This window comes from Balaenoptera physalus (assembly GCF_965194825.1).
Source record: "Balaenoptera physalus genome assembly, chromosome: 3".
Lineage (NCBI taxonomy): Eukaryota > Metazoa > Chordata > Mammalia > Artiodactyla > Balaenopteridae > Balaenoptera > Balaenoptera physalus.
In genome coordinates this window covers 6,555,126-6,582,853 of record NC_138890.1, presented here as the reverse complement: position 1 = coordinate 6,582,853, position 27,728 = coordinate 6,555,126, and the positions used below count along the sequence as shown (strand labels likewise).

The window sequence follows — 27,728 nt, the reverse complement described above, 5'->3', positions numbered from 1 at the left end:
ATTCAGGTTTCTGTGTGTGTGTGTATGTGTGTCTATACACATATATCTCAAATAATATTTTAAGCCTTATGAAAAGCTGCATCCCCCAGTCTTCATTCTGACTCCCACAAACAACTTATTTGTTTTTCTGGTTGTAATTCTGTATTTCTAAATTAGCTACTTATACAGATTTTTCATTTTTCAGCTTTTGATTTTTTCTAATTACCTTCTTCTCTGAAAAAAATAGCATGTAGTTCTCTTGCTATTTTAAAACATAATTCCCCTCCCCCAATATAATTATATAATAAATTAGGATAAATTGAAAGTCAGTGTCTATTGTTTTATTACATAGATGTTTACCATTTTATGACATATGAATCTGATCCAGATTTCATTTTATTTTTGATCCAGATTTTATAAATACATTCTCTTTCTCACTTTTTTCCTTTGGATTTTTTAAATGGTAAAATTCCCTTGTTTCTTTGTTTTATTTCTATCAATTCATCACTGGTTCATCCTCTCCAACATAAATTTAAATCTCTTTTCAGTAGATCCAAATGAATGAGACAATTTACCAGCTTCATTTCCTGCTGGGGGGCATCCCTCTTGGGCCTGTACATACATACACACATACATACATATACACACTGTATCTGGAAGGATAGAGTAGAAAATGATGTTTATCTTTCGGAGAAAGGACCGGGAGACGGTATGGGAGTGAGAATATTTTACTGACTACCACTGTTTGAAGATTTCCTATATGTGTATCTATGACCTAGCCCCCTCCCCCACAAAAAAAACATTTTAAAAAAATAGCGTTAGATCCCTATCTACCGGCTTGTGACAGCAAGTTAAAGAGAAAGGTGAATATATGATCCAATTTTTTTTTTTAAATGTAAGAACATCAGTTAAAAAAATTCCTAAATATGAGCATATCGTTTAATTGGGCTGTGTGAGGCTCCGCGAACATGGGGAAAGGCTTGAAGAAAAGTTGTTTAGCATCCGTCTACCTGTACAGCCTGGGGAATCCACGGAAAGCCCCGCCTTCACCCACGTCCCTGAAGCTGATTTTCTCCCACTCTCCTGCCCGCCTACCCAAGCCCCACCCCCGCCTTATCCCCGCCCCTGGGCCTAGTCTCTGCCCACCTTCAGGTTGAGACTCTAGCACCGCCCCCCAGATCCGGTACCCAGCCACAGCCCCGCCCTCAGTCCCGTCAAGAAACGGGTGTCCGCCCACAACCCTGCCCTCTGGGCTTGGTTCCGCCCACAAGCTGGTACCATCCCACAGCCCCGCCCCTAGAGTGGGTCTCAGTCGCTGGCGCTGACCCAGCCCACTGCCCAGCCTTGCACTCACTAAGCAAACGAGAATACCTCGTCGGAGGCTTGGGTGCAAGGCCGCCGCCCCGCCCGCCACCTTAACCCAGAGCCCCGCAATGCCCCGCTGCCTGCGGCTGCTAGGCACCGGAAACTGAAGTCCCTGGCTACAGCCCGAGACCGGAAGCGGAAGCGCCGGGCGGTGCTGAGGAAGGAGTCGCTGGGCGGCTCACTGCGCTGTGTGTAAAGTTTTCTCCGCGGGGGACTGGGTTCACGTGGTACGTTCGGCCTTAGTGCGAGGGTCAGGACTCTGTGAGCGGCGGGCAGTCCCGGGGCTCCCGTAGGAGTCTAGGGAGGGGCATGGGTCTGGGGCACCCCCGTCACAGGCTCCGGCGTTCCTCCCCCTTTCCCGCGAGCCGCGTTTCGACCCCTGGGGCCTCAGGCTCATCCCGCTGGTTGGCCCATAGCGTCCGTTTCCTCCTAGCTCTGGGCGCCGCCGTCCCCTCCTCAGAGTTCCCCCTCTCCCCATCACCTTTTCCCGGTGTGACTTTGCCCCCTAGGGGACTTTTAGTCACGTGTGGAGGCATTGTTTTGGTTGTTACAAATGGGAGGGGCTGCTACTGGCGTATAGTGTGTGGAGGCCACGGATGCTGCTGGACATCCTACACCGCACTGAACAGCACCCGTGACAAAGCATTATCAGTAGTGTCCAGGTTTGGAAACCCTGCTCTAGGGTCTTACAATCTTCAAACCCCTGAGTGAACTTAAAGGTTAGCTGAGTCACTTTTAGCGCCCCTGAGTGACAAGCAGTATTAAAAGCGTCTGGAGTCACAAAAAAATCACTATCCAGCCAGATGAGTTCAGCAAGGCGAATGAATGCACACCGCATGAAGCCGCTTTCTCCCACTTGGAGAGCAGATGGCTGGATAGGAATCAGGAAAATCCAGTCATAGCCAACAATTACACGTTAAATCAGTACAGTAAATACAAAAAAGAAAAGCGAGTGGTGTGGCCTTTCCATCCAGCAGCTGTATTATGCCCTATAAAAGGCCTCAAAAGAAATCTTTGTACCCTTCTTTTTTTTCCTACAGACAAGTTATCTCTGGAGTTCAAGTGTGAGTTGAAACCAGCCTCAAGTTTCACCTGTCCTCACTGACCCGTGGATTTCTGTGTGACCAGGTGAGTACCATGTGGAACTTGTAACAACAGGTGCCAGCAGCCTCAGCTGTGCAGAACTGCTAATAGGCCTTCCCTGTGCTCAGGTGTAAACACAAGGAGTCACTAAGAGTGAGGGCATCTTAAAAAAAAAAATGATTTATCTTTGATGGATTATATTCAAGGGAAAGATAGTAAGGTGTGTGGTGATGTGAGTATAAATAAGTAAATACAGTTATGTGCAAATAAATACACGTTAAACAAGCATGTAAATAACTATAAATAAGTAACAGAAATGTAGATTTACTTGCATTCCATAATACTAAAAATTTTAGGATTTTATATATAAGTATAAACATATAAATTTTTTATGTGTATATCAGGATTACTCAACAACATTCCTCAGGCCCAGTTCAGTTTGACTTCTAAAACCCTATAAATCTTCCACAAAGATTCAAACTATAGGGGTACATAGGGGAAAAATAATTTGAACTTCTTTATATTGGCAACAGAAATTTAAAATTGAATTGACCAGCAACCAGATGTATTTTCTGTTTGCAAGTGTTTTCTGTTTGGTTTTGTTTCTTGTTTTGTTTTTTGTTTGTTTTATTTTTTCTTCATGATATTTAAAATCACTTGGAGGAATACTAAGCAACAACTTGCAGATTGAAGGGTAGGGCAATAGTTTCCAAAGATTGTACTCTACAACTTGGCTTCTATAAGAATTAACTTTGTTTCTCTAAACTTTTATGAAATAACAGTCTGGTGATTCATATTGCAGATAGTCATTTTGAGTAATTTTATACTGTTGGGTTTTATCAGTTGTGTGTGTGTATGCGTGCGCCTTTGTCATTCTGTCTTTCCTGTAACATTCTTAAGGGGAATGCTTGCTTGTCATGCAATAGATATTCTTCAGGTGCACTATTTATGGTGACCAACCATGCTCTTTTATTCAGGACTGAGAGGTTTGCCAGGACACAGGATATTTTGGGTTCAAATTAGGATTAGAACTCTAGGCAAACCAGGATGGCTCATCCTCTCCATGAGTCAGGCCTAGGGCCAGATGTATAGGGACCCTGGAGAACCAAACAGACTTTGCCCTGCCTCTGTGAGATTTATATTCTAATACGGAGTTTGGATTTTAAACAATTAATGGCAAGAGTGATGGGAGAGCTTGGCACAAGAGAACTCAACCTGAGGTTAACAGGGAAGCCCTCCTGAGAAGAACTGATATTTATAAAAGAGCTAAAGTTGGGACTGGATTTAGCTAGTCATAGGGCTCAACAGAGCAGTCCAGGCAGAGGGAGCTGCATGTGGACAGCCTCTGAAGCAGAGAGCCTGGTGTGCTTCATGACCCGAGAAGATGGGATGGCTGAGGCAAGCCAGTCAAGGGATAAGGGGCACGAGCCAGACTGAAATGGTGAACGGGCAGGGTCTGGTCAGACATCATTGTGGACTCTGTTCTAAGACCAGGGGGAAGACAGCGAAGAGGTGTGAGCAGAAGAATGATTGGACTGTGCACGTGGATTAGAATGGACTTCAGGATTATGAATGAAGACTTAAGAGGCAAGATATTAGGGAAGTTTAGGGAATGAGATGATTATTCCCTAAGCCTGGATGATGGCTGTGTAGTTGGAAAGAAGAGAGCTTGGAGTTTAGAACTGAGAGAATGTCCTGGTGTTTCCATTCATTTATGCATTTGTTAGGTGGCACAGAACTCTTTCTGTGCTCCCAGCTGCTGGCTGTGCAGTCTTGCAGGCATTCCCCTCACTCAGGCCCCTTTTCACCCCACTTTGCCTCTCACAGGGCCCCTTCTCTACATGCTAGAAGAAGGGCAGACCTGAGTATGTCTAGGGCTGGACTACTAATGGCTACATGTAGCCATTAGCCACATGTAGCAATTTCAGTTAAACCAATGAAAAATGCTATTAAAAATTCATTTCCTCAATCCTACAAGCCACATTTCAAGGAGCCACATGTGACTGGTAGCTACCATGTTGGACAGAGCAGTATAGAACATTTCTTTCTTTTTTTAGAAAAAATTTTATTCAATTTAAAATTTAAGAAAAGAAAAAAAACAGTTCACCCATTTCTCCTACCCCCATCCCCCACCTCTTGCAACCACCAGTCTATTCTTTATGAGCTTGTTTTTGTTGTTGTTGTTCTTTAGATTGTACGTATAAGAGAGATCATATGGCATTTGTCTTTGTCTGATTAATTTCATTTAGCATAATGCCCTCGGGGTCCATCCATGTGTGGCAGATGACAAGATTTCATTCTTGTTTATTGCTGAATAATATTCCATTGTATATATACCACAGTTTCTTTATCCGTTCATTCATTGATGGATCCTTAGGTTGTTTCCCCATATCTTGCTATTGTAAATAATGCTGCAGTGAACATGGAGAGAGAGAGAGAGAGAGAGAGAGAGATCTTTTTGAATAGTGTTTTTGTTTTCTTCTGATAAATACCCAGAAGTAAAATTGCTGGATCATATAGTAGGTCTATTTAAAAATTTTGAGGAACCTCCATACTGGTTTCCTGAGTGTTTGCACTGGTTTATATTTCTCACAGTGCACAATGGTTCTCTTTTCTCCACATCCTCACCAACACTTATTTCTTGTCTTTTTCATAGTAGTCATTCTAACAGGAGTGAGGTGATATCTCACTGCAGTTTTGATTTGCATTTCCCTGATGGTTAATGATGTTGAGCAATCTTTTCATGTACCTGTTGGTCATCTGTATGTCATCTGTGGAAAAATGTCTTTTGCCTTTTTTTTTTAATCTGATTGTTGTTTTGCTATTGAGTTATATGAGTTCTTTGTATATTTTGGTCATTAACCCCTTATCAGATATGTGATTTGCAATTGTTTTCTCCCATTCAGTAGGTTGCCTTTTCATTTTGTTGATGGTTTCCTTTGCTGTGCAGAAGTTTTTTAGTTTTATGTAGTCTCACTTGCTTATTTTTGCTTTTGGTGTCAGATTCAAAAAATCATCACCAAGACCTATGCCAAGGAGCTTACCACTTATGTTTTCCTCTAGGAGTTTTATGGTTTCAGGTTTTATGTTCAAGTCTTTAATCCATTTTGAGTTAATTTTTGTGTATGGTGTGAGGTAGTGGTCCAGTTTCACTCATTTGCATTTGGCTCTCCAATTTTCCCAACAGCATTCTTTGAAGAGACTGCCCTTTCATCATTGTATATTCTTGGCTCTTTTGTCATAAATTAACTGGACATATGAGTGGGTTTATTTCTGGGTTCTCTATTCTGTTCCATTGAGCTATGTGCTAATACCATACTGTTTTAATTACTATAGCTTTATTATATAGTATAAATCAGGGCTTTTGATGCCTCTAGCTTTGTTCTTCCTCAAGATTGTTTTTGTGGTTCCATACAAAATTTAGGATTGTTCTATTTCTGTGAGAAATACCATTGGAATTTTGATAGGGATTACATACTGCTTTCAGTAGTATGGACATTTTAACAACATTAATTCTCAATCCATGAGCACAGAATATCTTTCCATTTATTTGTGTCTTCTTCAATTTCTTTCATTAATGTCTCGTAGTTTTCAATATATAGGTCTTTCACACCCTTGGTTAAATTCCTAGGTATTTTATTCTTTTTGATGCAATTGTGAACGGATTGTTTTCTTAATTTATTTTTCTGATAGATTATTATTAGTGCAAAGAAACAGCAGATTTTTGTGTATTGATTTTGTACCCTCCAACTTTACTGGATTCGTTTATTAGTTCTAACAGTTTTTTAATGAAATCTTTAGGGTTTTATATGTAAAATCATACCATCTGCAAATAGTTAAAAAGTTTTACTTTTTTCTTTCCAATTTAGATGCCTTTCATTTCTTTTTCTTGCCTAATTGCTCTGGTGAAGACTTCCAATACTATGTTGAATAAAAGTGGCAAAAGTGTGGGCATCCTTGTCTTGTTCCTGATCTTAGAGGAAAAGATTTCAGCTTTTCACCATTGAGTATGTTGTTAGCTTTGGGCTTATCATATATGGCCTTTATTATGTTCAGGTGTGTTTCCTCTATACCTGCTTTGTGGAGAGTTTTTATCATAAATGGATGTTGAATTTTGTCAAATACTTTTTCTGCATCTATTGAGATGATCATATTTTTTCTTTATTTTGTTTATGTGGTGTATCACATTGATTGATTTGAACCATCCTTGTATCCCTGGAATAAATCCCACTTGGTCATGGTGTATGATTACACCATGGTGTATGATTTAATTTATTGTTGAATTTGGTTTGTTAATATTTTGTTGAGGGTTTTTGCATCTGTATTCATCAGGGATGTTGACCTGTAATTTTCTCTTTTTGTGGCATCCTTGTCTGGTTTTCAGTATCAGGGTAATACTTTCCTTGTAAACTGTGTTTGGAAGAACTCCCCTCTCTTTTGTTTTTGGCAAGAGTTTGAGAAGGATTGGTATTAGTTCTTCTTGGAATGTTTGGTAAAATTTATCTGCGAAGCTGCTTGGTCCTGGACTTTGGTTTGTTGGGAGGTTTTTGATTATTACTGATTCAGTCTCCTTGCTAGTGATCAGTCTGTTCAGATTTTCTGTTTCATCAGAGAAATAGAAAATATGAACTGCCATGTTGGACAGAGCAGAAGTATAGAACATTTCCATCATACCTGAAAGTTCTGTTGAGCAGCACTGGTATAGAGTGGCCCATCCTCTGACCCTCTCTCAACACTGACTCCAGGTGCAGGAGTCACTGAATCTGTAAACTGAACAGAGACCCCTCCTCCCCTAATAGGAGACTTCAGCTGCCAGAAGACCTGGAGAGGGTACTCAGGACCTGAGAGTGTCCTGGGCACCTTCCCAGCCTGCTTTCCTCTTGGGGCTTTGGGGGTGTCTGGATCCCACCCCTCCTGTCACTCCTCAGCTCATGACTGTAACTATTCCTAAAGGCAAATTGGGTTCCTGGTGGGAAGAATGTAGACTTCTTCCACCTGCAGAGAGTGGAGAAGTTCTTCAGCAGTTATCTGGGTCTGCTGGAGTCACACTAAGACCTCAGGGAAGATTTGGTATGAGAGGCTGTTCAAGTTTCCTATGGCTGCTGTAACAAACTACCATAAACTTAGTGGCTTACAGTAACACATTTATTTTCTTGCTCTGGAGGTCAGAAATCCTAAATGGGTTGGCAGAGCTGCATTCCTTTTCCATCTTATAGAGACCACCTGTATTCCTTGGATTGTGGCTTCTTCCTCCATCTTTAAAGCCAGTGAGAACATCTTTAAATCTCTCTCTCTCTCTTTTTCTCTGACCTCTGCTTCCATTCTCACATCTCCTTCTCTGACCCTGACCTTCCTGCCTCCCTCTTATAAAGAAGAACCCTTGTGATTTCATTGGGTCAACATGTATATTCCAGGATAATTTTTTCCATCTCCAGATCCTAACCTTACTTACATCTGCAAAATCCCTTTTGCCATGTAAGGTCGCATATTCACAGATTCTGAGGAGTAGAGTGTGGACATCTTTGGGGCAGAGGCATTAATCTGTCTACCCCACAGGCCCAGGAGTCAAAGACTGTCTGCAACAATTTTTCACCTGGACACTCAACCGTAGTGTCCAGTGTTCCCCTCCCTGCACACACTCACTTTATTGCTTTTATCTTTTGGATGCAGGAAGGACACAGACACCTTGAGAAGCTGGTTTTATGGAGTTACGTTGTATTCTGTAACTCCAGGGAGAAGAGGCATTCCCTTATAGAAAGGAAACATTCCATTTCTATTGCTTTGTACCTTGATTTTGTTGTTGTTGTTTTTGTTTTTCATTTAAATTTATTGGAGATAAAACTCTCCATCAATACCTAGAGATTGTGTCTTTCTTTTTTTGGCTTCATGCTTCTTCATTATGTGGATATTCTGTAGTTTACTGAACCAATTTCCTATATATAGCAATTTGTGTTGTTTCCAATCCTTTGATATTATAAATAATGCTACAGTGAATAACCTCGCTCATGTCTTTTAGTATTTGTGTATCTTTCAAATAGATTCCTTGTAGTGTGATTGACAGGGCAATGATAAATGTTTTTGCATTTTGCTTGAGGATAACAAATTTCCTTCCACAGGTGTTCTACCCCAACAGTGTATGAGAGTGCTTTTTTCTACAGCCTTGCCAATGAAAGATGTGGTCCCCTGTGTCTTTGTTGATCTGACAGATAAGAAATGGTATCAGTGTAGTTGCAATCTACATCTTCGTTCTGTGAATAAGATCAATGGTGATTCTACTGATTGAATTGGTAGTGGTGGAAACCAAATTAAACTGTGTCTCAGAGTGGGTGGGACATGAGGAAATGAGACAGAGAGTAAAAAAAAAAAAAAAAGATGAGAGAGACAGACTGGGTGGTAACTAGAAAGAAAACTATGCCCTTAGGATAAATTTGTCTCACTACCAAAAACACTTCATTGAGTTTAAATGGTGTGAGGGAGTCCAGTAGAGTGGGAGAGCTTGAAGCGAAGTGTCAAGGAGAGAGAATCGATGGTGTCCGCTCCTAAAAAGGCAGATGGAGTGGAACACAGAACAGAACTGCAGAGCCCAGTGTTATAGAAAAGGCAGGTCCTGGTTTATAACGAGAGAGGCAGGAAACCATGGTGCAGAATATAGTTTTGGTGGCAAGATACGAAGGTAGATTCCTTCTCATGAAGATGACTTTGAGAAGTAAGGTGCAGGACCATCTGCTGAAAGTGAGGGTGTATTTGTTATGTATTGCTGCATGACAGATCATCCCTAACCTTAGTGACTAAAACAATAATCATTTGCCATCTCTCACAGTTTTTGTCGTTCCGGAATTCAGGAGCAGCTTAGCTGGAAGGTTCTGGCTTGGGACTTTCATTAGGCTGCAGGAGGTTATCAGCTGGGACCGCAGTCATCTGAAGGCTTGACTGGTGCCGAAGGGTTCACTTCCAAGGAGGTTCCCTCACATTCTGGCACATCAGTGCTGACTGTTGGAGGGGACAGTTCCTTTCCAAGTATGTCTCTCCACAGCGCTGCTTGAGTGTCTTTGAAACATGGCAGCTGCCTTCCCTTAGAGCAAGCAGTTCAGAAGACCAAGCAGAAGCTACAGTGCCTTGTAGGGTTCTACCCTCAGAAGTCACCTCCACAATTTTCTGTTGGTCACACAGGTCAGCCCTGATTCAGTGTGGCTGTGAATACCAGGAAGCTTGGATCATTCAAGCTATTCGGGAAGCTGATAACCATAGAGGGAAAAGGTGAGGCTGTGTGAGATTTAAAGAGATAAGAGAAGGGTTCATGAGTAGGAAGTTACATTGACTTATAGAATTGCCCTGCTGTGTTGAGGGCTCTTTTCACGTTGCTGACCGTGTTTTTCTAGAGGTGGCAACATGACCACTCTTGTGCCGGTTGGTCTGCCCAGATGTTGCCGTGGAGCAGGCAGATGATTGGAATCATGCCTGGCTGGAGTTCTGCTGGGCCAGAGTGAAGGTAGGAGGTAGGGGTGAAGAAATTTGTTGAAATGAAGGACGGTGAGACCCAAGCTGGGAAAGTAAAAAATGAGGAGAGGAGGTGGCTCTAGCAGGAGGGTAGGAGAGTGTGTGGACTGAGCCCTTTGCGTGGGAGAAGAACACATATAGTGAAAGAAAAACATGAATGAGCAAGGTCGAAGTTTGGGAGATTGGCTTCAGAGAGAGAAATTTCTGAACTATTGTTGTAGGTGTAGAATCATGTCGGGTGATGACAAAGTCTGGGGTGGTGCCTGGGGAAGTGCGTGGCCAAGGTGGAGTGAGGACAGACTTCGTAGTACTGTGAGGGTCACCCTCCTGGGCTCTGATGTCATTCGAGTGCGGTAGGATGGGAGGTTGAAAGAATATTGGGAGTCAGGGGCCACAGTCTCCAGTGAATGAGGGGTTGTAGCTGGGAATGTGTTTGTGACAACCACGTGGATGGGAAGAATGTGCCCTGAGACTCAGTGAAGCTGAGGTTTTAAGGTAGATGGAGCAGTAGCCACCATTGTGGGCAGAGGCAGACGCATTTTGAAGGAGGAAACGGTGGACAGGCTAAGAAAGATTCATCCTCAGTAGCCTGGAGAGGGAAATTGGTTGTGAACACTTTGTGCTTTCCCGTTCATTCCAGAGCCCTGTCCTGAGTGCACTGCGGGGATAAGAGGAGGAGCGTCCTCGTTCTTCCGCTCCCTGTTGCCCAGGAAAACTTACTGTCTGAAGCACAGGATGGCCACCATGGTTCTGTCCCCCACTTGTGGTGAGTTTGGGGGTCAGCCCTCAGAGCCCCGGTGTTAAAGGCCCCTGCACCACAGAGCAGGTAGAGGGAAGGGACTGAGAAGTTGAGGCGGGTGTGTTACCCCAGGAACCTGGACGTCATTGGTGCCTGACTCTGTGGTTCTTGGGATTTGGGACTTAGCTGGTTTGAGTGTCTGTGGAGATGTCACCTGCGTGGCAAATGTGTGGGAGCTTTTGAATTATACTTCTAATTCTTTCTATAAACTGAAAAAAAAAATAATAGTGGTGTCCTTTGGGACTTCAGTTTCTTCATCCGCAAAATGGAAATAGTAGTCTTTTCCTCCAGCGTGGTGGGACGCTTGGCCCTATTTTCTGGCCCTGGGTGAGAGAGTGCTCTGTTCCGTTTTCCTGTGGAAGCTGAGTGTGGGTGTTTGGGTGTCGGTATGTGCTGTGTGTGGGAATAGTCATTTGTGTCTGTTGGGGATGCAGTCAATCACAAGTAGGTGAGGGAGCCTCCAGATTTGTGAGTGTGAGAACAGGGGGCAAGCCTGGATTCTTGGGACATTTCTTCTTCTCCAGCTCAGTCTTCCCCGTACCCAGCCTCTCACCAGAAAGGATGCACAGAGGAGGAAGGGTTGGCTAATGGCTTCCTGACACACTGGTTACAGGTGAGTCAGATATTCCTGTTTCCAAATCATTATTCCTTTGACCAGAAGTTGGACTTGTTATCCTTCAGTGACCTGCAGCATCAGAGCCAAATCAGGTCTTCGGGCATCTGATGGAGGGTTTGGGGCAACCCAAACAGTGTTAGCATATGTCAGCATTTACTGCAATGTAGAGCCTCCTCCAGGGTCACTGTCTACACCATGTTCTGCTGAGAGTTTTTTTTTGTTTTTTGTTGTTGGTTTTTTAATTTTATCGAAGTATAGTTGATTTTCAATGTCATGTTAATTTTTTCTGTATAGCAAAGTGACAGAATATATATATATATATTCTTTTTCATATTCTTTTCCATTATGGTTTGTCACAGGATATTGAATATAGTTCCCTGTACTATACAGTAGGACCTTGCTGTTTATCCATCCTATATATAATAGTTTACCTCTGCTAATCCCAAACTCCCAATCCTTCCCTCCCTACTCTCCTCCCCCTTTGCTGAGAGTTTTAAGGGGAAGCTAAGGAAAGACATGACTGTGTCCTAAACTCAGGCAATTGGTGATGGCCGTTAGGGCATCATTCATCCATTTACCAAGTACTTCTCTGATTTCTGCACTGTCCTAGGCCTATGCTCATCCTTTGAGATTGAGGGGAATTCGATTGCAGGATGTCACAGTCTCACTGGAAAAGAAAATCACCTGTGTGTTAGAGGTACATTTAACATTGGGGGTGGGCATGAATAGACAGGAGAAGAGAGTTCAGGGCTGACCCTAGGAGCAGTTGAGAGCAGAGATCAGAACCCTGCCCATACAGCTTCTGCTTTGGATTCCCTGTTCCTACTCCTCTCTCATCCTTGGCTCTTTTCCTGTCAACATTGGTGGGGTTGGTCCTTGGCTAAGCCGTGATGTTTGTGGTGGTTTAGGACTTGGTGACTTTCGAGGATGTGACTGTGGAGTTCACCCAGGAAGAGTGGGCACTGCTGAACCCTTCTCAGCGAACACTGTACAGAGATGTGATGCTGGAGAACTGCAGGAACCTGGCTTCACTTGGTAAGCCTGACATCATTCCTGCATTTATTTAATGACTCAGGTAACAAGACTTTTTAAAAATTGAGGTATCATTCACATAACATAAAATTCACCATTTTAATCGTTTTAAAGTATGCAGCTCAGTGGCTTTTGATAAATTCACAGTGTTGTGCATCACCCCTAAAACCTGTACCCATTAAGTGGCCAGTACCTGTTACCTTCCCCACTCCCCACTACTGGCAACCACTAATTTGCTTTCTGTCTCTATGGATTTGCCTATTCAGAGCAGTTCATATCAATGGAATCATAAAATGTGTGATCCTTATGTCTCATTTCTTTCAGGCAACTTTATGTTTAAAGGTTTAACTATGTTGTAGCATGTATAGTTTCTTTATTCTTTTTTATGACTGAATAATATGCTATTTTATGGATATATACCACATTTTGTTTATCCATTCATTTGGTTGATAAACATTTGGGTGGTTTCCACTTACTGGCTATTGTAAATAATGCTGCTTTGAATATTTGTGTACAAGTCTTTGTTCAAACACCTATTTTCAGTTCTCTCCAGTATGTATCTAGGAGTGGAATTCTGGGTTATAGATTACTATGTTTAGCTTTCTGAGGAACTGCCAACCTGTTTTTTACAGCAGCTGCACCAATATATGAGGGTTCCAGTTTCTCCATATCTTCCCCAACATTTGCTTTTTTGAATATAGCCATCCTCTTGGGTATAAAGTGGTATCTCACTGTTGTTTTGATTTGCATTTCCCTAATTACTAATAACACTGAACATTTTTTTCATGTAATTGTTGGCTGTTTGTATATCGTTTTTGGAGAAATGTCTATTCAAGTTCTTTGCCAATTTTTTAGTTGGGTTATCTTTTTTGTTTTTGGGTTTTAGAGGTTTATTATATTCTAAATACTAGATCCTATTTGCAAATGATTTCTTCCATTGTATGGTATCTTTTCATTTTCTTGATAGTATCCTTTGATACACAAAAGTTTTAATTTTGACAAAGTCCAATTTATGTACTTTTTCCTTTTTTTTCTTATGCATTTGGTATCATACCTAGTTATTGCCACCAAGGTCCTGAAAATTTACCTCTATGTTTTCCTCCAAAAATTTTATAGTTTTACCTTTCAATGAAATCTTTTATCTATTTTGAGTTAATTTTTATATGGCTTAGGAGAAATTGTCAGCTTCATTCTTTTGCATGTATTAATCCAGTTGTCCCAGCATCTTTGTAGCAAAGAGTATTCTTTCCCCCATTGAATTGTTTTGGCACAATTGTCAAAAATTATTTGACAATAAAATGCGAGTTTATGTTCTCTCAATTATTTTCCATTAATCTGTGTTTAGCATTGTGCCATTACCACATTACCATTGCTTTGATGTCAGTAAGTGTGATTCCTCCTATTTAGTTCTTTCTCAAGACTGCTTTGTTTATTCAGGATGCCTTGCAATTCCATATGAATTTTAGGATCACCTTTCCATTTATGTAAAAAAAGCTGTTAGAAATTTGATAACGATTTCATTGAATCTGTAGATGATTTTGGCTATTATTGTCATCTTAACAATATTAAATTTTTCAATACATATCCTCTGTTGCTTATTTTTAATTTGCTTCTGTTGTGGTCAGAGTAGATACTTTGTATGATTTTATTGTTTTTAAATTTATTTAGACTTGTTTTGTGGAATAATGTGTGCTCTATTCTGGAGCATGTTTTACATGCACTTGAGATGAATGTGTATTCTGTTGTTGGGTGAAGTGTTTTATGTCTGTTAGGTCTAGTAAGTTTATAGGATTGTTTAAGTCCTCTGTTTCTTTGTTGGTCTTTTAACTAGTTGTTCTACCCATTATTAAAAGTGGGGCATTGAAGTCTGCAACTATTATTGTAGAACTCTATTTCTCCCTTCAATTCTGTCAGTTTTGAATTTGTGTATTTTAGACCTTTGTTGTTAGATACGTATATGTAATTATTATATCTTCTTGATTAATTGATCTTTTAATCATCATATAATACCTTTTGTTGTGTCTTGTGAGAATTTTTGTCTTAAAGTCTATTTTGCCTGATGTTAGTATAGTCACATTCTCTCTTTTTTAGCTGTGGTTTATATGGAATATCTTTTTCCACTTGTTGACTTTCAGCCTGTTAGTGTCTTTAGATATAAAGTGAGTCTCTTATAGATAGCATATAATTGATTATTTTCTATCCATTCTGCCAAAATCTGCCTTTTAATTGGACAGATTAGTCTGTTTACATTTAATGGAATTACTTATAAAGAAGGACTTAGTTGTGTCATTTTGCTGTTTGTTTTCTACATGCTTTATATCATTTTTATTCCTCAGTTCCTCCATTATTGTTTACTTTTGTGTTAGGTATTTTCTCGTGGACCATTTTGATTCCCTTCTCATTTGTGTTTATATTTTTTAGTTATTTTCTTAGTGGTTGCCTGAGGGATTGCAATTATCATTTTAATTTTAAACAATCTATTTTGATTTCATATCAGCTTATTTCAACAGTATACAAAAAATTAGCTCCTGTATATCTGTGCCCCTCCTTATGCTGTTTTTTGTTTGTTTGTTTTTTACAAATTATAACTTTATACATTGTTTCATTAACATGGATTTATAATTTTTAGTTCAGACATTTCTCTTTTAAATCATATTAGAAAAAAAGAGGAGTCATAGCCAAACATACATGAGTTACAAACCAAAAATAAACAATTGTTTTTGACTTTTATATTTACCTATTTATTTTCCTTTATTGGTGTTCTTTATATCTTTGTGTGGATTTGAGTCAGTATTCATTGCCCATTCATTTCAGCTTGCAAGTCTCCTATTAGCATTTCTTGTAGGATAGATATGTTAGTGACAAACACTCAGATTTTGTTTATAGGAATGTCTTTATTTCTTTATTTTCGAAGGACAGAATTTTTGGTTCTTTTTTTTTTTTTTTTTTAAAGCAGCTTGAGTATATTATCCCAATGCCTGTTGCCTCTGTGGTTTCTGATTCAAAATTATCTATTACTCTCACTGATGATCCTGTGCACATGATGAATCTCCTCTCTCTTGCTGCTTTCAGGATACTCTGCCTTTGTCTTTCCAGAGTTTGATTATATGTTTCAGGATGGATTCTGACTCTGAATTTATCCTGTTTTGGGTTTGTTAAGCTTCTTGGTTGTGTACATTTATGCCTTTCATCGAATTTGGGGAAGTTTTTAGCCATTATTTCTTTAAATATTCTTTCTGCCCCTTCTTCATTTAAGGGACTTCTATTATGTATATGTTGGTATGTTTAATGGTATCCCATGGGTCTTTTAGGTGCTGGTCATATTTTGTTTATTCTTTTTTTCTTTCTGTTTTTCAAACTGAGTAATATAAGTTGTCCTATCTTCATGGCTACTGATTCTTCTTGCTCAAATCTGTTGTTGAACCACTCTTCTGAATTTTTCATTATAGTTATTGTACTTTTCAATTCCATAATTTCTGTTTGGTTTCTTTTTATAATCTCTGTCTCTTTAAGATGTTTTCTCTTTGGTCAGAATTTGTTCTTATGGTTTCCTTTAGATCCTTAAGCATATTTAAAACAGTTGATTTAAATTCTTGGTCTAGCAAGTCCAATGTTTGGACTTCCTGAAGGATAGTTTCTACTAAATTTTGGGGTTTTTTTCCTGTAATGGGCCATACTTTTGTGTATTAGCCTGCCTTATAACTTTTTGTTGTTGAAAACTAGACATTTGGAATATTACAACATAGTAATTCTGGAATCACATTTTTCCCCATCCCTAGAGTTTGTTGTTGTTGCTTGTTTTAGTTGGTGTGGTATGTATGTTTAGTGATATTTCTGAACTCATTTTTGTAATGTCAGTATTTGTTGTATGTGGCCACTGAAGACTCTGTTCTGTTAGCTTAATGGTTAGCTAGTGATTTATCAGATTTCCTTGAACACTTGGAACAAAAAATAAAAAACTCCTAGTCTCTCTATACAGGGGCATACCTTCAAAATCAAGCAGTTTATAACTCTGCCTTAGTTTTCACTTCCTGTTTGTGCAGAGCCTGAAGGTCTGCCAAAGGTGAGGACTTAGTGCCCTCTCATGTCTTTTCTGAGCATGTGCCCAAGCCTGGGTATGCACATGGCTTTCTAGATTCAAAGGAGTATGAGGGAGCTTTTCAGAAAACTTTTCAAAAATTCCCCAAAACATTTTATTCTATACTTTTCCTCCAGGCTTCTTGGTTTGCCTTTTGCTTTCCTTTGCTGTTTCTACTTGCCTCAGGCAGTAGTGGCTAATATATTGCCTTTTAATGTCTTCAGCACATGCCCGCTGGGTAACCAGCTCAGCCTTCAGAGAGTTTGGGGTTAGATAAGTAAAGGCAAGCCCTTTGAGCCCTTTGAGTCCTTCAGGGAGCCACCAGAAAGGTCAAAACAAACAACCACAGCTTGTTGAGAATAAGGTCCATCCTACTCCCTCTAGTACTAGGAGTTGTCTGCAATGTCACAGCCAAAGCAAGGAGTAGAGGATGAGGCAAGGGTCAGTTAAAATGTCAGCTGTTTTTTGTCTTTGATTAAGTATTTTCCGGGTTGCTGTAGACTTTTGATAAGTTTTCAGAGTTGCGATAAAGTTGTTCTGACAGTTTTTGCCAGTTTGTTCACTGTTTTTATAGAGAAGGGGACTTCTGAAGTTCCATATTCCATGATTTTCATTGTCATCATTTCTCTCAAGACTTCAAGCATGTGTCTGTTTCTGGGTCTGTTACTGGGGTGTAGGAGTACAGTGATGGAGACAGACATGGTCCCCATGCTCATAGAGCTTTCTGTTTAATTCCTTCCCTATGAACTGAATATTTCCTTACCCTGACTTTATATTCTCCATATTTAAAAGCTTTATAGCTTTTGAAGTGTGTATTTAAACTTGGGCATGATTCCCCCCCCACACCACCACTACCAGATGGAAGATGTTAACTACTTGATGACCATGAGCACATAGCCTCAGGCCTCCTGGAGCCTAAGGACTGATAAAGTTAACCCTTGTGACACCACCCTGTTCCCTCATCATCAGCCAATCAGAATTGTGCACGATCTGATCATGTACCTTGCAAGCCCCCTGCCCCCACCCCACCCCCACCCCCGCCACCTGGCTTTTAAAAATGCTTTGCCAAAACCCTTTGGGGAGCTCGAGGCTTTTTAGGGCATGAGCCACCTCGTCTCCTTGCATGGCCTTGCAATAAACCTTTCTCTGCTCCAAAATAAATAAATAATTTTTTTTAAAAACCTGGGCATGGACTTTGGGCCTATGTGTGCCCTGTCACCTGGATATTGAATGAGTTGCTTGTATTTTTGTTTCCTGAGAGTTACTATATTCATTAGAATTTAGATGTAATTATTTCATTGCTCCCAAAGCCACACTTGCCCGTCTTCAGAATTCTTGGCTTCAGTTTCATGCAGTTGCTTGTCACTTGCACAGCCCCCCTATAACACATCTTTTTTCCACAAATAGGGTATAACGTTGATAAACCCAGTCTGATCTCCCAGTTGGAGCAAGAAGACAAGGTGATGACAGAGGAAAGAGGAATTCTTCCAGGCACCTGTCCAGGTGAGCACTAGGAAGATATGAGAAATAGTCTTTTTGAGGAATAGCTCTAGCCAATGATTCAGGGCATGGGAGTATTACATTCGGAAATGCCAATCACGGAACTTTGTAAAATGTCCTTTTTTCTGACAGAGATGGCCACGAACATTTGTTATGAGCTTCCTCATGCACCTTCTTTCTTTCCTCTTTAACTTTCTGTTCAACATCTCATACTTTACTTTGGACTCAGTGGGGGAAAAAATAAAGACTTCTCTTTTCCTTTTTAAATTTAAGTCTCATATGAGCTCTTTGTCCGATTCCTTCCTACTTTACCTTCCTGATAATTCCTCCCTTTGTAAATCTCTGATCAGTCCTAATCCTTTTAGAATCCTTTTTTAATACCTGTAATTTGAATACTCATATCCCTTTCATTGCAAACTTCCTCAAAAACCCTAATCCCTCAGTCTGTCTATACTCGTGTGTACTTTTGTATTTCTTTTCTCCATCAACTTAAATTTCTTTTCAATTTGTTTCAGATTTGGAGACAGTACTTAAAGCAAAATGGTTAACTCCTAAGAAACATGTTTTTAGAAAAGAACATTCTAATGGTGTAAAAGTGGTAAGACTAACATGCTTGATTGCTGTTTTTTCACAGTAGGAGAATTCCATAAGATAGAAAGCCACAGAATAAACAGGAGAGTCATTAAAGGGAAATGTCATTTACATATGAGATAATGGTGTCTCAGGAGAGATACTGTAAATCAGTTGTGAATTTGGAGAAAACTATAAATTAACTCCAGACTTGTTTCTTTACTAAGAGTTTCCACAAGTAAATATTTCCTTAAATGTGATTAAAATATTGACTGTCGAAATATAAAGTGGTCTTAAATTTATCAGAAAATGCTCTGTGAATATGATAAGAACTTGTGGCAATGTGTGTCTCTTTTTTTAACTTCTAAGAGCTCAAACTGGGCAGAAGCCCAGTTTGACAAGCATTTAAAATAGGTAACCAAAGCATCAATTATAATAATGTAACAGAATTCCTGGGAGAGAGAATTTGTATAACAGCATTGAATATTAAAAAATATTATAAATTATAGTTTTCATTCATCTCTTAACAGGAGAGAAGTCATCTGGGAGTGAAACTCAATGAATGTAATCAGTGTTTTAAAGTCTTCAGCACAAAATCTAACCTTACTCAGCACAAAAGAATTCATACTGGAGAAAAACCCTATGACTGTAATCAGTGTGGCAAATCCTTCAGCAGTAGATCCTACCTCACTATTCATAAGAGAATACATAATGGGGAGAAGCCCTATGGATGCAATGACTGTGGGAAAGCCTTCAATGATCCTTCCTCCCTCAGACTGCATGTGAGAATCCACACTGGAGAAAAACCCTACGAATGTAACCAGTGTTTTCATGTCTTCCGTACTAGTTGTAACCTCAAAAGCCACAAGAGAATTCATACGAGGGAGAATCACCATGAATGTAATCAGTGTGGCAAGGCCTTCAGCACGAGGTCCTCCCTTACTGGGCACAACAGTATTCATACAGGAGAGAAACCTTATGAGTGCAGTGATTGTGGGAAAACCTTTAGGAAGAGCTCATATCTCACACAGCATATGAGAACTCATACTGGAGAAAAACCCTATGAGTGTAATCAGTGTGGAAAATCCTTTAGCAGTAGCTTTTCTCTTACTGTGCACAAGAGAATTCATACCGGTGAGAAACCCTATGAATGCAGTAACTGTGGGAAAGCCTTTAATAATCTCTCAGCTGTTAAGAAACATGTAAGAACTCACACTGGAGAAAAACCCTATGAATGTAATCATTGTGGGAAATCTTTCACCACTAACTCTTACCTTTCTGTGCACAAGAGAATCCATAACAGGTGGATATGACTACAATAACTGGGAAAACATTCACTGATTTCTTATCTCTCAGACAACTTGTGATAACTCACACTAGATGTATGAGTTATCTGTTGCTGCATAACAGATTTCCCTTCAAAACATAGTAGCTTTAAACAACAAACATTTATTATCTATAGGTCAGGAATTCAGAACCAGCTTAGCTGTGTAGTTCTAGCTCAGGATCTCTCATGAGGTTGTAGTCAAGATGTCAGCATGAGCTACTGTCATCTGCTTTACTGCTGGCTGAGGAGTCCACTTCCAGAATAGCTCAGTCACATGCCTGGCAAGTTAGTGCTGGTTGTTGGCAGGGAACCTTCATTTTCTCACCATGTAGGACTCTCCACAGGGCTGTGTATCTTTATGACATAGAAGCAGGTTCCTCCCAAAGCATTTGATTTAAAGAAGAGCTAATGCAGAAACCACAGTGTCTTTTATGACCTAGTCTCAGAAGGACATATCATCACTTATTCCATATTTTAATGGTCACACAGACCAATCCTGATACAGTGTGGGAAGAGACCATACTCAGTATGAATACCAGGAAACAGATTGTTGGGAACCATCTGAGAAGTTTTCCATGAAATCACTGATGTAAGGCCTTCAGGAGACCCTCATTCTTTCAGTCTGTTCAGTATGAAGTAATATTTAATAACTTTCGTGTTAATTCACCCGTGAAAGAAACCTCATGAGTCCAGTCTTTGTGATAAGCTTTCAGCTCAAATTCACCCTAATGTACACAAAAGATTAAGTATTGGGTATAAATCTGAGGAATACAGTGGTGATATCTAGGGAGTCATGTGACAATTCACACTAAGGGGAAAATCCTATGAATATCATCAGAATGTAAAAGTCTTCAGGGACACTCATCCCTTAGAACACACATGAGGAATCACTACAGAGGAACACTCACTCATATAAGGAATGTGGAAAACCCTATAGCACAAGCGTTTACATTATTGAACAGAAGATGAAGAGATTCCGAGTGCAAGTACTATGGGAAAGCCTTCAATGTTCTCTCAATTTTTAAGAGATATGATGATTTATTCTGGAGAGAAAGTCCCATTGAATGGCATCAGTATTGGAAAGCCTTCCATTTTCCCACATTCCTTAAACTGTGAAAAGTCGTTGCAGAGAAACTTGTGAGTATAAAGAATGAGGGAATGCCTTTAATGATAGCTCTTACTTTAGGAAAACTATTAAATTCCTGGATGCAAAACCTGTGGATTAATTTTGGGAAATCTTTGGGTGAGTCCTGTCTGTTGACTTCTGAGAAGTCACGCAGGTGGGGAACCCTAGAAGATACTCAACATGAGATTGCCTCAGCTCTTTTCTGAGTGGCCACAGAATACTTTAAACTGGGAATGAAAAGTGTAAATATTATGAGCATGGGATTACCTTTATCAGTGTCTCATCCTTAGGGTGGGGCAACTAGCTCTTTAATTTTCAGTCTTTGCTTAAGTATAAACATTTATATCTATAGCTATACCCTAAGATAAACCTTAAATTATGTTCCATAGTTTTATATGTAATATGTTTATCATCATTTACTCTAAAAATATTAACACATTGCTTATTCATAAAGGTATTTCTGATTATCTCCTGAGTGATTTAGATTATCCTAGTAGAAATTAGATTATATTTGCTACATACCTTTTTCTAATTTAATGACATTTTTATCAAGTAAGTGGACTTTATGATGTTCAGATATAGTATGTACATTCAGGTTGGTATTTTTTTTTCTCTCAAGCTTATTTAGCGATAGATGTGAATTAAAGTCTTCCACCGTTGTTATGGATTGACAAATTCTTTTTGGTAATTGTCATTTTTTCTTTACGTATTTTGATGTAAATAGGTACATAAATGGTTAGGTATTGTTTTGTGAATTGTTCTTTTTTATGTAGGGGCCGTATTTTTTCATAGCAAAGTATTTCAATACAATAATCAATGGTTGAACGTTTATATAGCTCTTCCCAAAGACCACGCACTCTTCTAAATGCCTTATGGATATTAACTTAGTACTCAGTATAAGCTTAAGAAAAGTGTACTGTTAATATCCCATTTTGCAGATGAGAAAACAGTCATGGTACACTTACATTACTTGCCTAAGTTCACTGGCTAGTAAATGATAGAGCCCATATTTGAATCCAGACAGTCTGTGCTCTTAACCACTAGCCTATTTATTGAGTGTATTCTATATGCCAAGCACTGTTTGAGACACTGGTGTCTATAGCAATGAATGAAACTCAAGTTTTGCCATTAAAATACATCCTAATGGTTTTCCCTACAGAAAAATCAAGAAAATATGTTGTTATAAGTGTGATGTAGAAAACTAAAGCAGTGTAAGATAAAGGGGATTGGGATCCTGCTATTTTATGTAGAATAGGAAAGAAAAGTCTCCTAGTTAAGGTGCACTTGAATAGAGACCTTAATGAGTTGGAACAGTGAGTCACATGAATTCGTGTGGCAAGAGTGGTCTTGGCATATGCCGAGGCCCACACCACGGAGGCCAGTGTGAATGGAGTAGAACAAGCTGGGGACGGTGAGGGAGTGGGAGAAGATGGAGTGGCAGAAAAGACTTGGTGGATCCTGCTCTTGTTGGGTTTTATGGGTTATTGTTAGGACTTTCCCTTATACTTTCAATGAGTTGGCCTCTTAGAGCCCCAATAGGAAACAACTGAGACGTTCAGACTAGGGCAATTCAAGTAGAGTTTTCATAAAAGGGCTACTTACAGAGTAGTGTAGGAAGGATGTATCAATAGAAGGACCACAAAAGGCGGTTGGTATCCAGTAGCTGGTAAAGGCAGTGCTCTAACACCCCTAAGCCTGAAGGGGCAAGGGGAGGGAAAGATTATTGAAATCCAGAGATAAGAGAGGAGAGAATTGTATTCCAGGAGCTGAGAGGATGACAGGGGTGGTGTCCAGACCCAGGTTCTGTAAGAAATAGCCAGTGCCAGACTTCAGTCTCTTTCATTCTCCTGTTTCATGCCCAGGCTCCCCATTGACTAAACCCAACCAGAAGCCATAAGGCAAGAAAGCCCGTTGATAACAGTTCATACTGACTAACCTTCTAAGGTGCAGCAAGGTAGAGTAAGTGGGTTCTCTGGGGGGGAAGAAAACCAGAACTCACCCCTTTTGCTTCTTAGAATCTACTCTTAACAGTCACCTGGGTGGAAACTTCATGTCCCTACCCAGGAATTCCATCAACTAGCATCCTGGGTGCTGTCAAAGTGCTGATATACTCCCATCTGTGGTCTAAAATAGTCTCCTCCACAAGTGTTCTTCAAGATGGATATGGGGTTCTTGGGAGGAAAGTGCAAAAAATAACCTAAGGGTCCTGGTTCCCAGAAGGCGAACACTTCCACCGGGAGACAAAGTTAAGAGCCCCATTGAACTTTATGGCTGCTATGAGGCCAGCACACAAGGAAAGACGTCACCATGGCTTTTGGCATGGGTAATTAGTCCTGTCACCCAGAAGATGTGGGTTTTCTATTATACAGTGAGGGCAAAGAAAACGTTCGGCATTCAGGTAATCCAATGAGATGTCTCTTGATATTCTTTTCCCAATTTTGTTGATGAACAAGTGTAGCAGCTCTATCCTGAGAAAGGTACGGTGACCAGGTGTTCAGACTCCTCGACGAGGATTTGGATCATCCCGCCAGGTAAGCCACCTAGACCAGCGGAGATGCTAGTCAAGGGTGAAAGGAATGTAGGGTAGGGTAGGGTAGTAGAGGAACGTGATGATAAGTGTCAGTTGCAGCTGACGCTTAGAACAGCTGAGAATAGCTGCTGTGGACAATTGTCTGTAGTTTGTCCCATTTATCTTTCTCTTGTAAATTTCTCCAGTCAACAAGAGCAACCAGAATCCTATGTGCATTCGCTGTAAGAAGCAAGTACATCTGAGTGGCATAATTGGAGGACCATAAGGGAGACCAGCATATTTCCCAGTTTCTTCTTTTAGGACTAAGTCACTTCCCCAGCTGCTGGAAGTGTTGGCTGCTAATGGCTCATGCTGACAGCCTCTCTGGGAATTCCCTTGGGCCAAAGAGAAGTGCCACACCTAAGATTATGGCAACTGTCCAGGGGCCAGTCCACTTCCAATGACTGGTTCATTTGGGGGGTACAAAGGTACAATTACTTTGCCTCAATCTGAGACACCCCTGAAGGGTCAGCCCCAGCTCCGGAACTCCCCATGGGATCAAGGGTAGTCTTCATTTTTAAGTTATCACAGTTCAATCTCTTATTCTGCTCAATCCCGGTTCTCTACTTTAGAGATAGTTACCTTAGGCAAGTGACAAACTTTTCATGCCAAAGTTTTTTCATCTGTAAAATGGAAACAATAAGAGTGCCTACTTTTTAGACATATACTAAGGATTCAATTAATACATGTAAAGCACTTAAGAGACTTCTTGGCATATAGGAAACATTGTATATTTATTTCATTTTTTATTATGAATTAATTAAAATTCACTGTAGGATTATACTGAGCAAAATAAGCCACACTCAAAAGAGTAAATATTGTACAGTTATATTTGTATGAATTTCAAGAACAAGCAAAAAAATCTGTGATAGGAAAGTAATCAGAACAGTGGTTGCATCTAAGCTCAGGTTGTGAGGGAGGAGCAGGGATTGAAGAGACCTGAAGGAACTCTATGGGGCAAGGAGAATGTTTTGTATCTTAGGAGCACACGTACAGCATTTGTCAGAACACACTGAACTGAACACTTAAGATCTGTACATGGTACTGTATGTAACATACCTAAATTTAAGTCAGATTAGTGCCAAGTGAAAGGAGCCAGAGACGAAAAGACATTTATTGTATAATTCCATTGTATGACATTCTGGAAAAGGCAAAACTTTAGGGAAGGACAAATCAGTGGCTTCTAGGGGCAAGGAGTAAGAGGGGGTGTGGTGACCACAAAGGGGCAGAACAAAGGGATTTGAGAGCGATGAAATTGTTCTGTTACAAATGTGTTGATGTTCCTGTGCGTATCATGTTCAGTCGTGACTGTGTCGATGGATACACAACTCTAGCATTTGCCAAAACCTACAGAACTGTACCACCACAGAGAGTAAATATTATTGTGGGTTTAAAAAGAAAAAATTAATCCCCCAGATAGTGGAGGGAATGCAGACTATAACAAATGAACCTAACTGTATGACAAATGAATAACATAACCACAACGAACGGGGCAAAAAGGAAACCAAATTTACTTTAGAAGACAGTTTTGATTGGATACTGTAAAGTTGAATACAAAAAGAACTGTCCAGAAATACTGTACTCTAAAAAAAAATTGTTTTACAGATGACACGCGTTAGCACTTCTGAAACTACTTTGTGTGTATACTAGTGTTGAACAACTAAGTAAATATATAGTAGAATATGAGAGCTAATTTCTCACTGTCAAAGAAAGATGCTTTAAAAACACATTAAACCGGGGCTTCCCTGGTGGCGCAGTGGTTGAGAATCTGCCTGCCAATGCAGGGGATACGGGTTCGAGCCCTGGTCTGGGAAGATCCCACATGCCGCGGAGCAACTAGGCCCGTGAGCCACAACTACTGAGCCTGCGCGTCTGGAGCCTGTGCTCCGCAACAAGAGAGGCCGCGATAGTGAGAGGCCCACGCACCGCGATGAAGAGTGGCCCCCGCTTGCCACAACTAGAGAAAGCCCTCGCACAGAAACGAAGACCCAACACAGTCATAAATAAATAAATAAGTAAGTAAGTAAATAAATAAATAAATATAAATAAATAAATATAAAAATAAATAAATACATATAAATATAAAAATAAATAAATAAATAAATAAATAAAATAAATAAATATAAAAATAAATAAATACATATAAATATATAAATAAATATAAAAATAAATAAATAAATATAAAAATAAATAAATATAAAAATAAATATTAAATATAAAAATAAATAAATAATAAATCAATAAATATTTAAATAAATATTAAAATAAATATATAAATAAATATTAAAATAAATAAATAAATATAAAAATAAATAAATAAATAAATAAAAATAATTTTAAAAAACACATTAAACCAATACCCTACTAGAGATGATGGAAACCACTGCAATCAACCCCCCAATCCACCCCCAAGATGGGAGCTCCAGCAGGTAATGCTCACAGTCTGCATCCAACAGTAGAGCCCACAGAAGCCCTATGAAGTGATCACCTGTCCCCTCACCCCCGACACGAGGCATCAGGACCTCAGACAACTGTCATTCAAACACAAATGATGGAATCCAAGCAAACAAGACCTGCGTCATCCCGAAACTAGACATGATGGGAACTCCAGCAAACACCCCTCCCCACTCACTTCAATACTAAACATGACAGCAGCCCCATAAGTGAGTCCCTCAGCCGCTTCTCAACCCCAGCTCAAAGACCGACCCCAACCATATACACAATATAGACAAGGGGAGGCCCAGGAAGTGACTCTTCTAGTCATTCCCTCCATTCTAGGTAAAAGACCTCCCAGTCCCCTGACTAGAGATAAATGGAATCCCATGCAATTGTCACTCCAATTCTCTTCCAAAGTTAGAGACAATGGGATCTCCATCCAGTGAACCCCTCCCTGTCACACCAACGCTTGAAAAATGAGTGCACCAGACAGCAGTGAGTCTCCCAGCACCAGAGAAACAAGAACCCTCGCCTCATACCACCCAGTTACTCCAACATCATAACGGTTCCATGGTGGAACGTTCAGCAAGTGATCCCCCCCGTATGTCTTCAAGGTTAGAGATGATGGAAACCCCAAAAAGCAATTTACAACTCCCTACACACTAAAGAAGAAAGGGTACCCAAAAAATGCCACACCATTCTCACCCAACACAAACCCCAGCTTCCCTCCCTTGGTTCCCCAACACTGGATATAAAAGTATCCCCAGCAAAGAGTATCCCCTGTGTCCCCCAAGAACAGTAATGACCAGAGTCTCAACAGGCAACCCACCAGGTTCTCCAACATGAGTGTCGGGACTTCCCTGGTGGTCCAGTGGTTAAGACTCCGTGCTTCCACTGCAGGGGACGCAGGTTCGATCCCTGGTTGGGGAACTAAGATCCTGCATGCTGCGTGGTGCAGCCAAAAAAAAAAAAGGAATGTCAAATAGATCCCCAGAAAAGTACCTCTCTTCTCATTATCGCAAAATAAGAGTTGATAGAAGCATCAGTAAGCAACATTCTCAAGACAAATGAGGATGGGACCCCAGGATACAAGTCTCTCAAGTTCCTCCCAACAGGAGAGATGCCTGCCCTTTCCGTAACCCCTCCTTTATCCCAAACACAAGGCATATTTTGAGCCCCAGCTGGCAACTCTTCAGCCTCCTCTTGCAATGCAGATATTTCTGTCCCCAACTGTAGTGGGTAGAGCCCAATCAACGCAAGTGTCCCCTGCCCTAGGAAATGTTGAGAACCCCAGTCTCAGAATAAGGAACACAACAGCAGTTCTGACAAGCCAACTGTTGCTCCAAGCTCCCATTACACAGGAGGTGACAGAATCTCAGGAAGCAAACCTTCCCCCAACATTTCCTGCCCCAGCAGACCCTCCTGACCTGTTGCATTCCCAGCTGGCCCTCAGAACATCTTCTACTGTTCGAAGAGGACTTGTGGAAAAGGAAGGCTGGAGCTGGAGTAAGGCGGAGGATGGAGAGGGAAGAGGAGTAAAATAAAGGGGGAAAGGAGACCTTCCAAGTTGTCCCAACCCCAGCCATGAATTCCAGAGGCCCTGAACAGCTACAATCAAACCAGTCACTCAGGGGCAAGCTTGAGCAGAATAAAAGAAATTCTGGGCTGACGTGGAGATGTGGCCCGGAGAAAAGGGTGTGTTGGCTAGCCTCCAAAATGGTCACCAATGATCCTAGACACCTGTTATTCAT

The 27,728-nt window shown here is 40.4% G+C and overlaps 1 protein-coding gene across 5 annotated transcripts; it reads left to right on the top strand.

Moving 5' to 3' along the window:
* The first annotated feature begins 1,335 nt into the window (after nt 1–1,335).
* On the top strand, nt 1,336–25,613 carry ZNF558 (zinc finger protein 558). 5 transcript variants are annotated; one of them, XM_082456946.1, is made up of 11 exons: nt 1,336–1,571; nt 2,385–2,472; nt 9,598–9,684; nt 9,807–9,916; nt 10,565–10,690; nt 11,248–11,336; nt 11,950–12,036; nt 12,248–12,374; nt 17,857–17,952; nt 18,465–18,547; nt 19,050–25,613. In XM_082456946.1, exons 5-11 carry the CDS (start codon nt 10,660–10,662, stop codon nt 19,830–19,832), a joined length of 1,296 nt encoding a protein of 431 aa, XP_082313072.1. In that variant the 5' UTR covers nt 1,336–1,571; nt 2,385–2,472; nt 9,598–9,684; nt 9,807–9,916; nt 10,565–10,659; the 3' UTR covers nt 19,833–25,613. The 5 variants fall into 5 exon arrangements, with proteins under 5 accessions (XP_082313072.1, XP_082313074.1, XP_082313075.1 ...); XM_082456948.1 differs by having other exon boundaries at nt 9,807–9,923; XM_082456949.1 differs by lacking the exon at nt 9,598–9,684.
* The last annotated feature ends 2,115 nt before the right edge of the window (nt 25,614–27,728 follow it).

Coding starts and splice junctions, on each gene's coding strand:
- ZNF558 (XM_082456947.1), top strand. CDS start 10,660: ATGGCCACCATGGTTCTGTCCCCCACTTGTG. Junction 10,691..11,247: donor GGTTCTGTCCCCCACTTGTG/GTGAGTTTGGGG, acceptor CTTCTTCTCCAG/CTCAGTCTTCCCCGTACCCA. Junction 17,953..18,464: donor TCTTCCAGGCACCTGTCCAG/GTGAGCACTAGG, acceptor AATTTGTTTCAG/ATTTGGAGACAGTACTTAAA.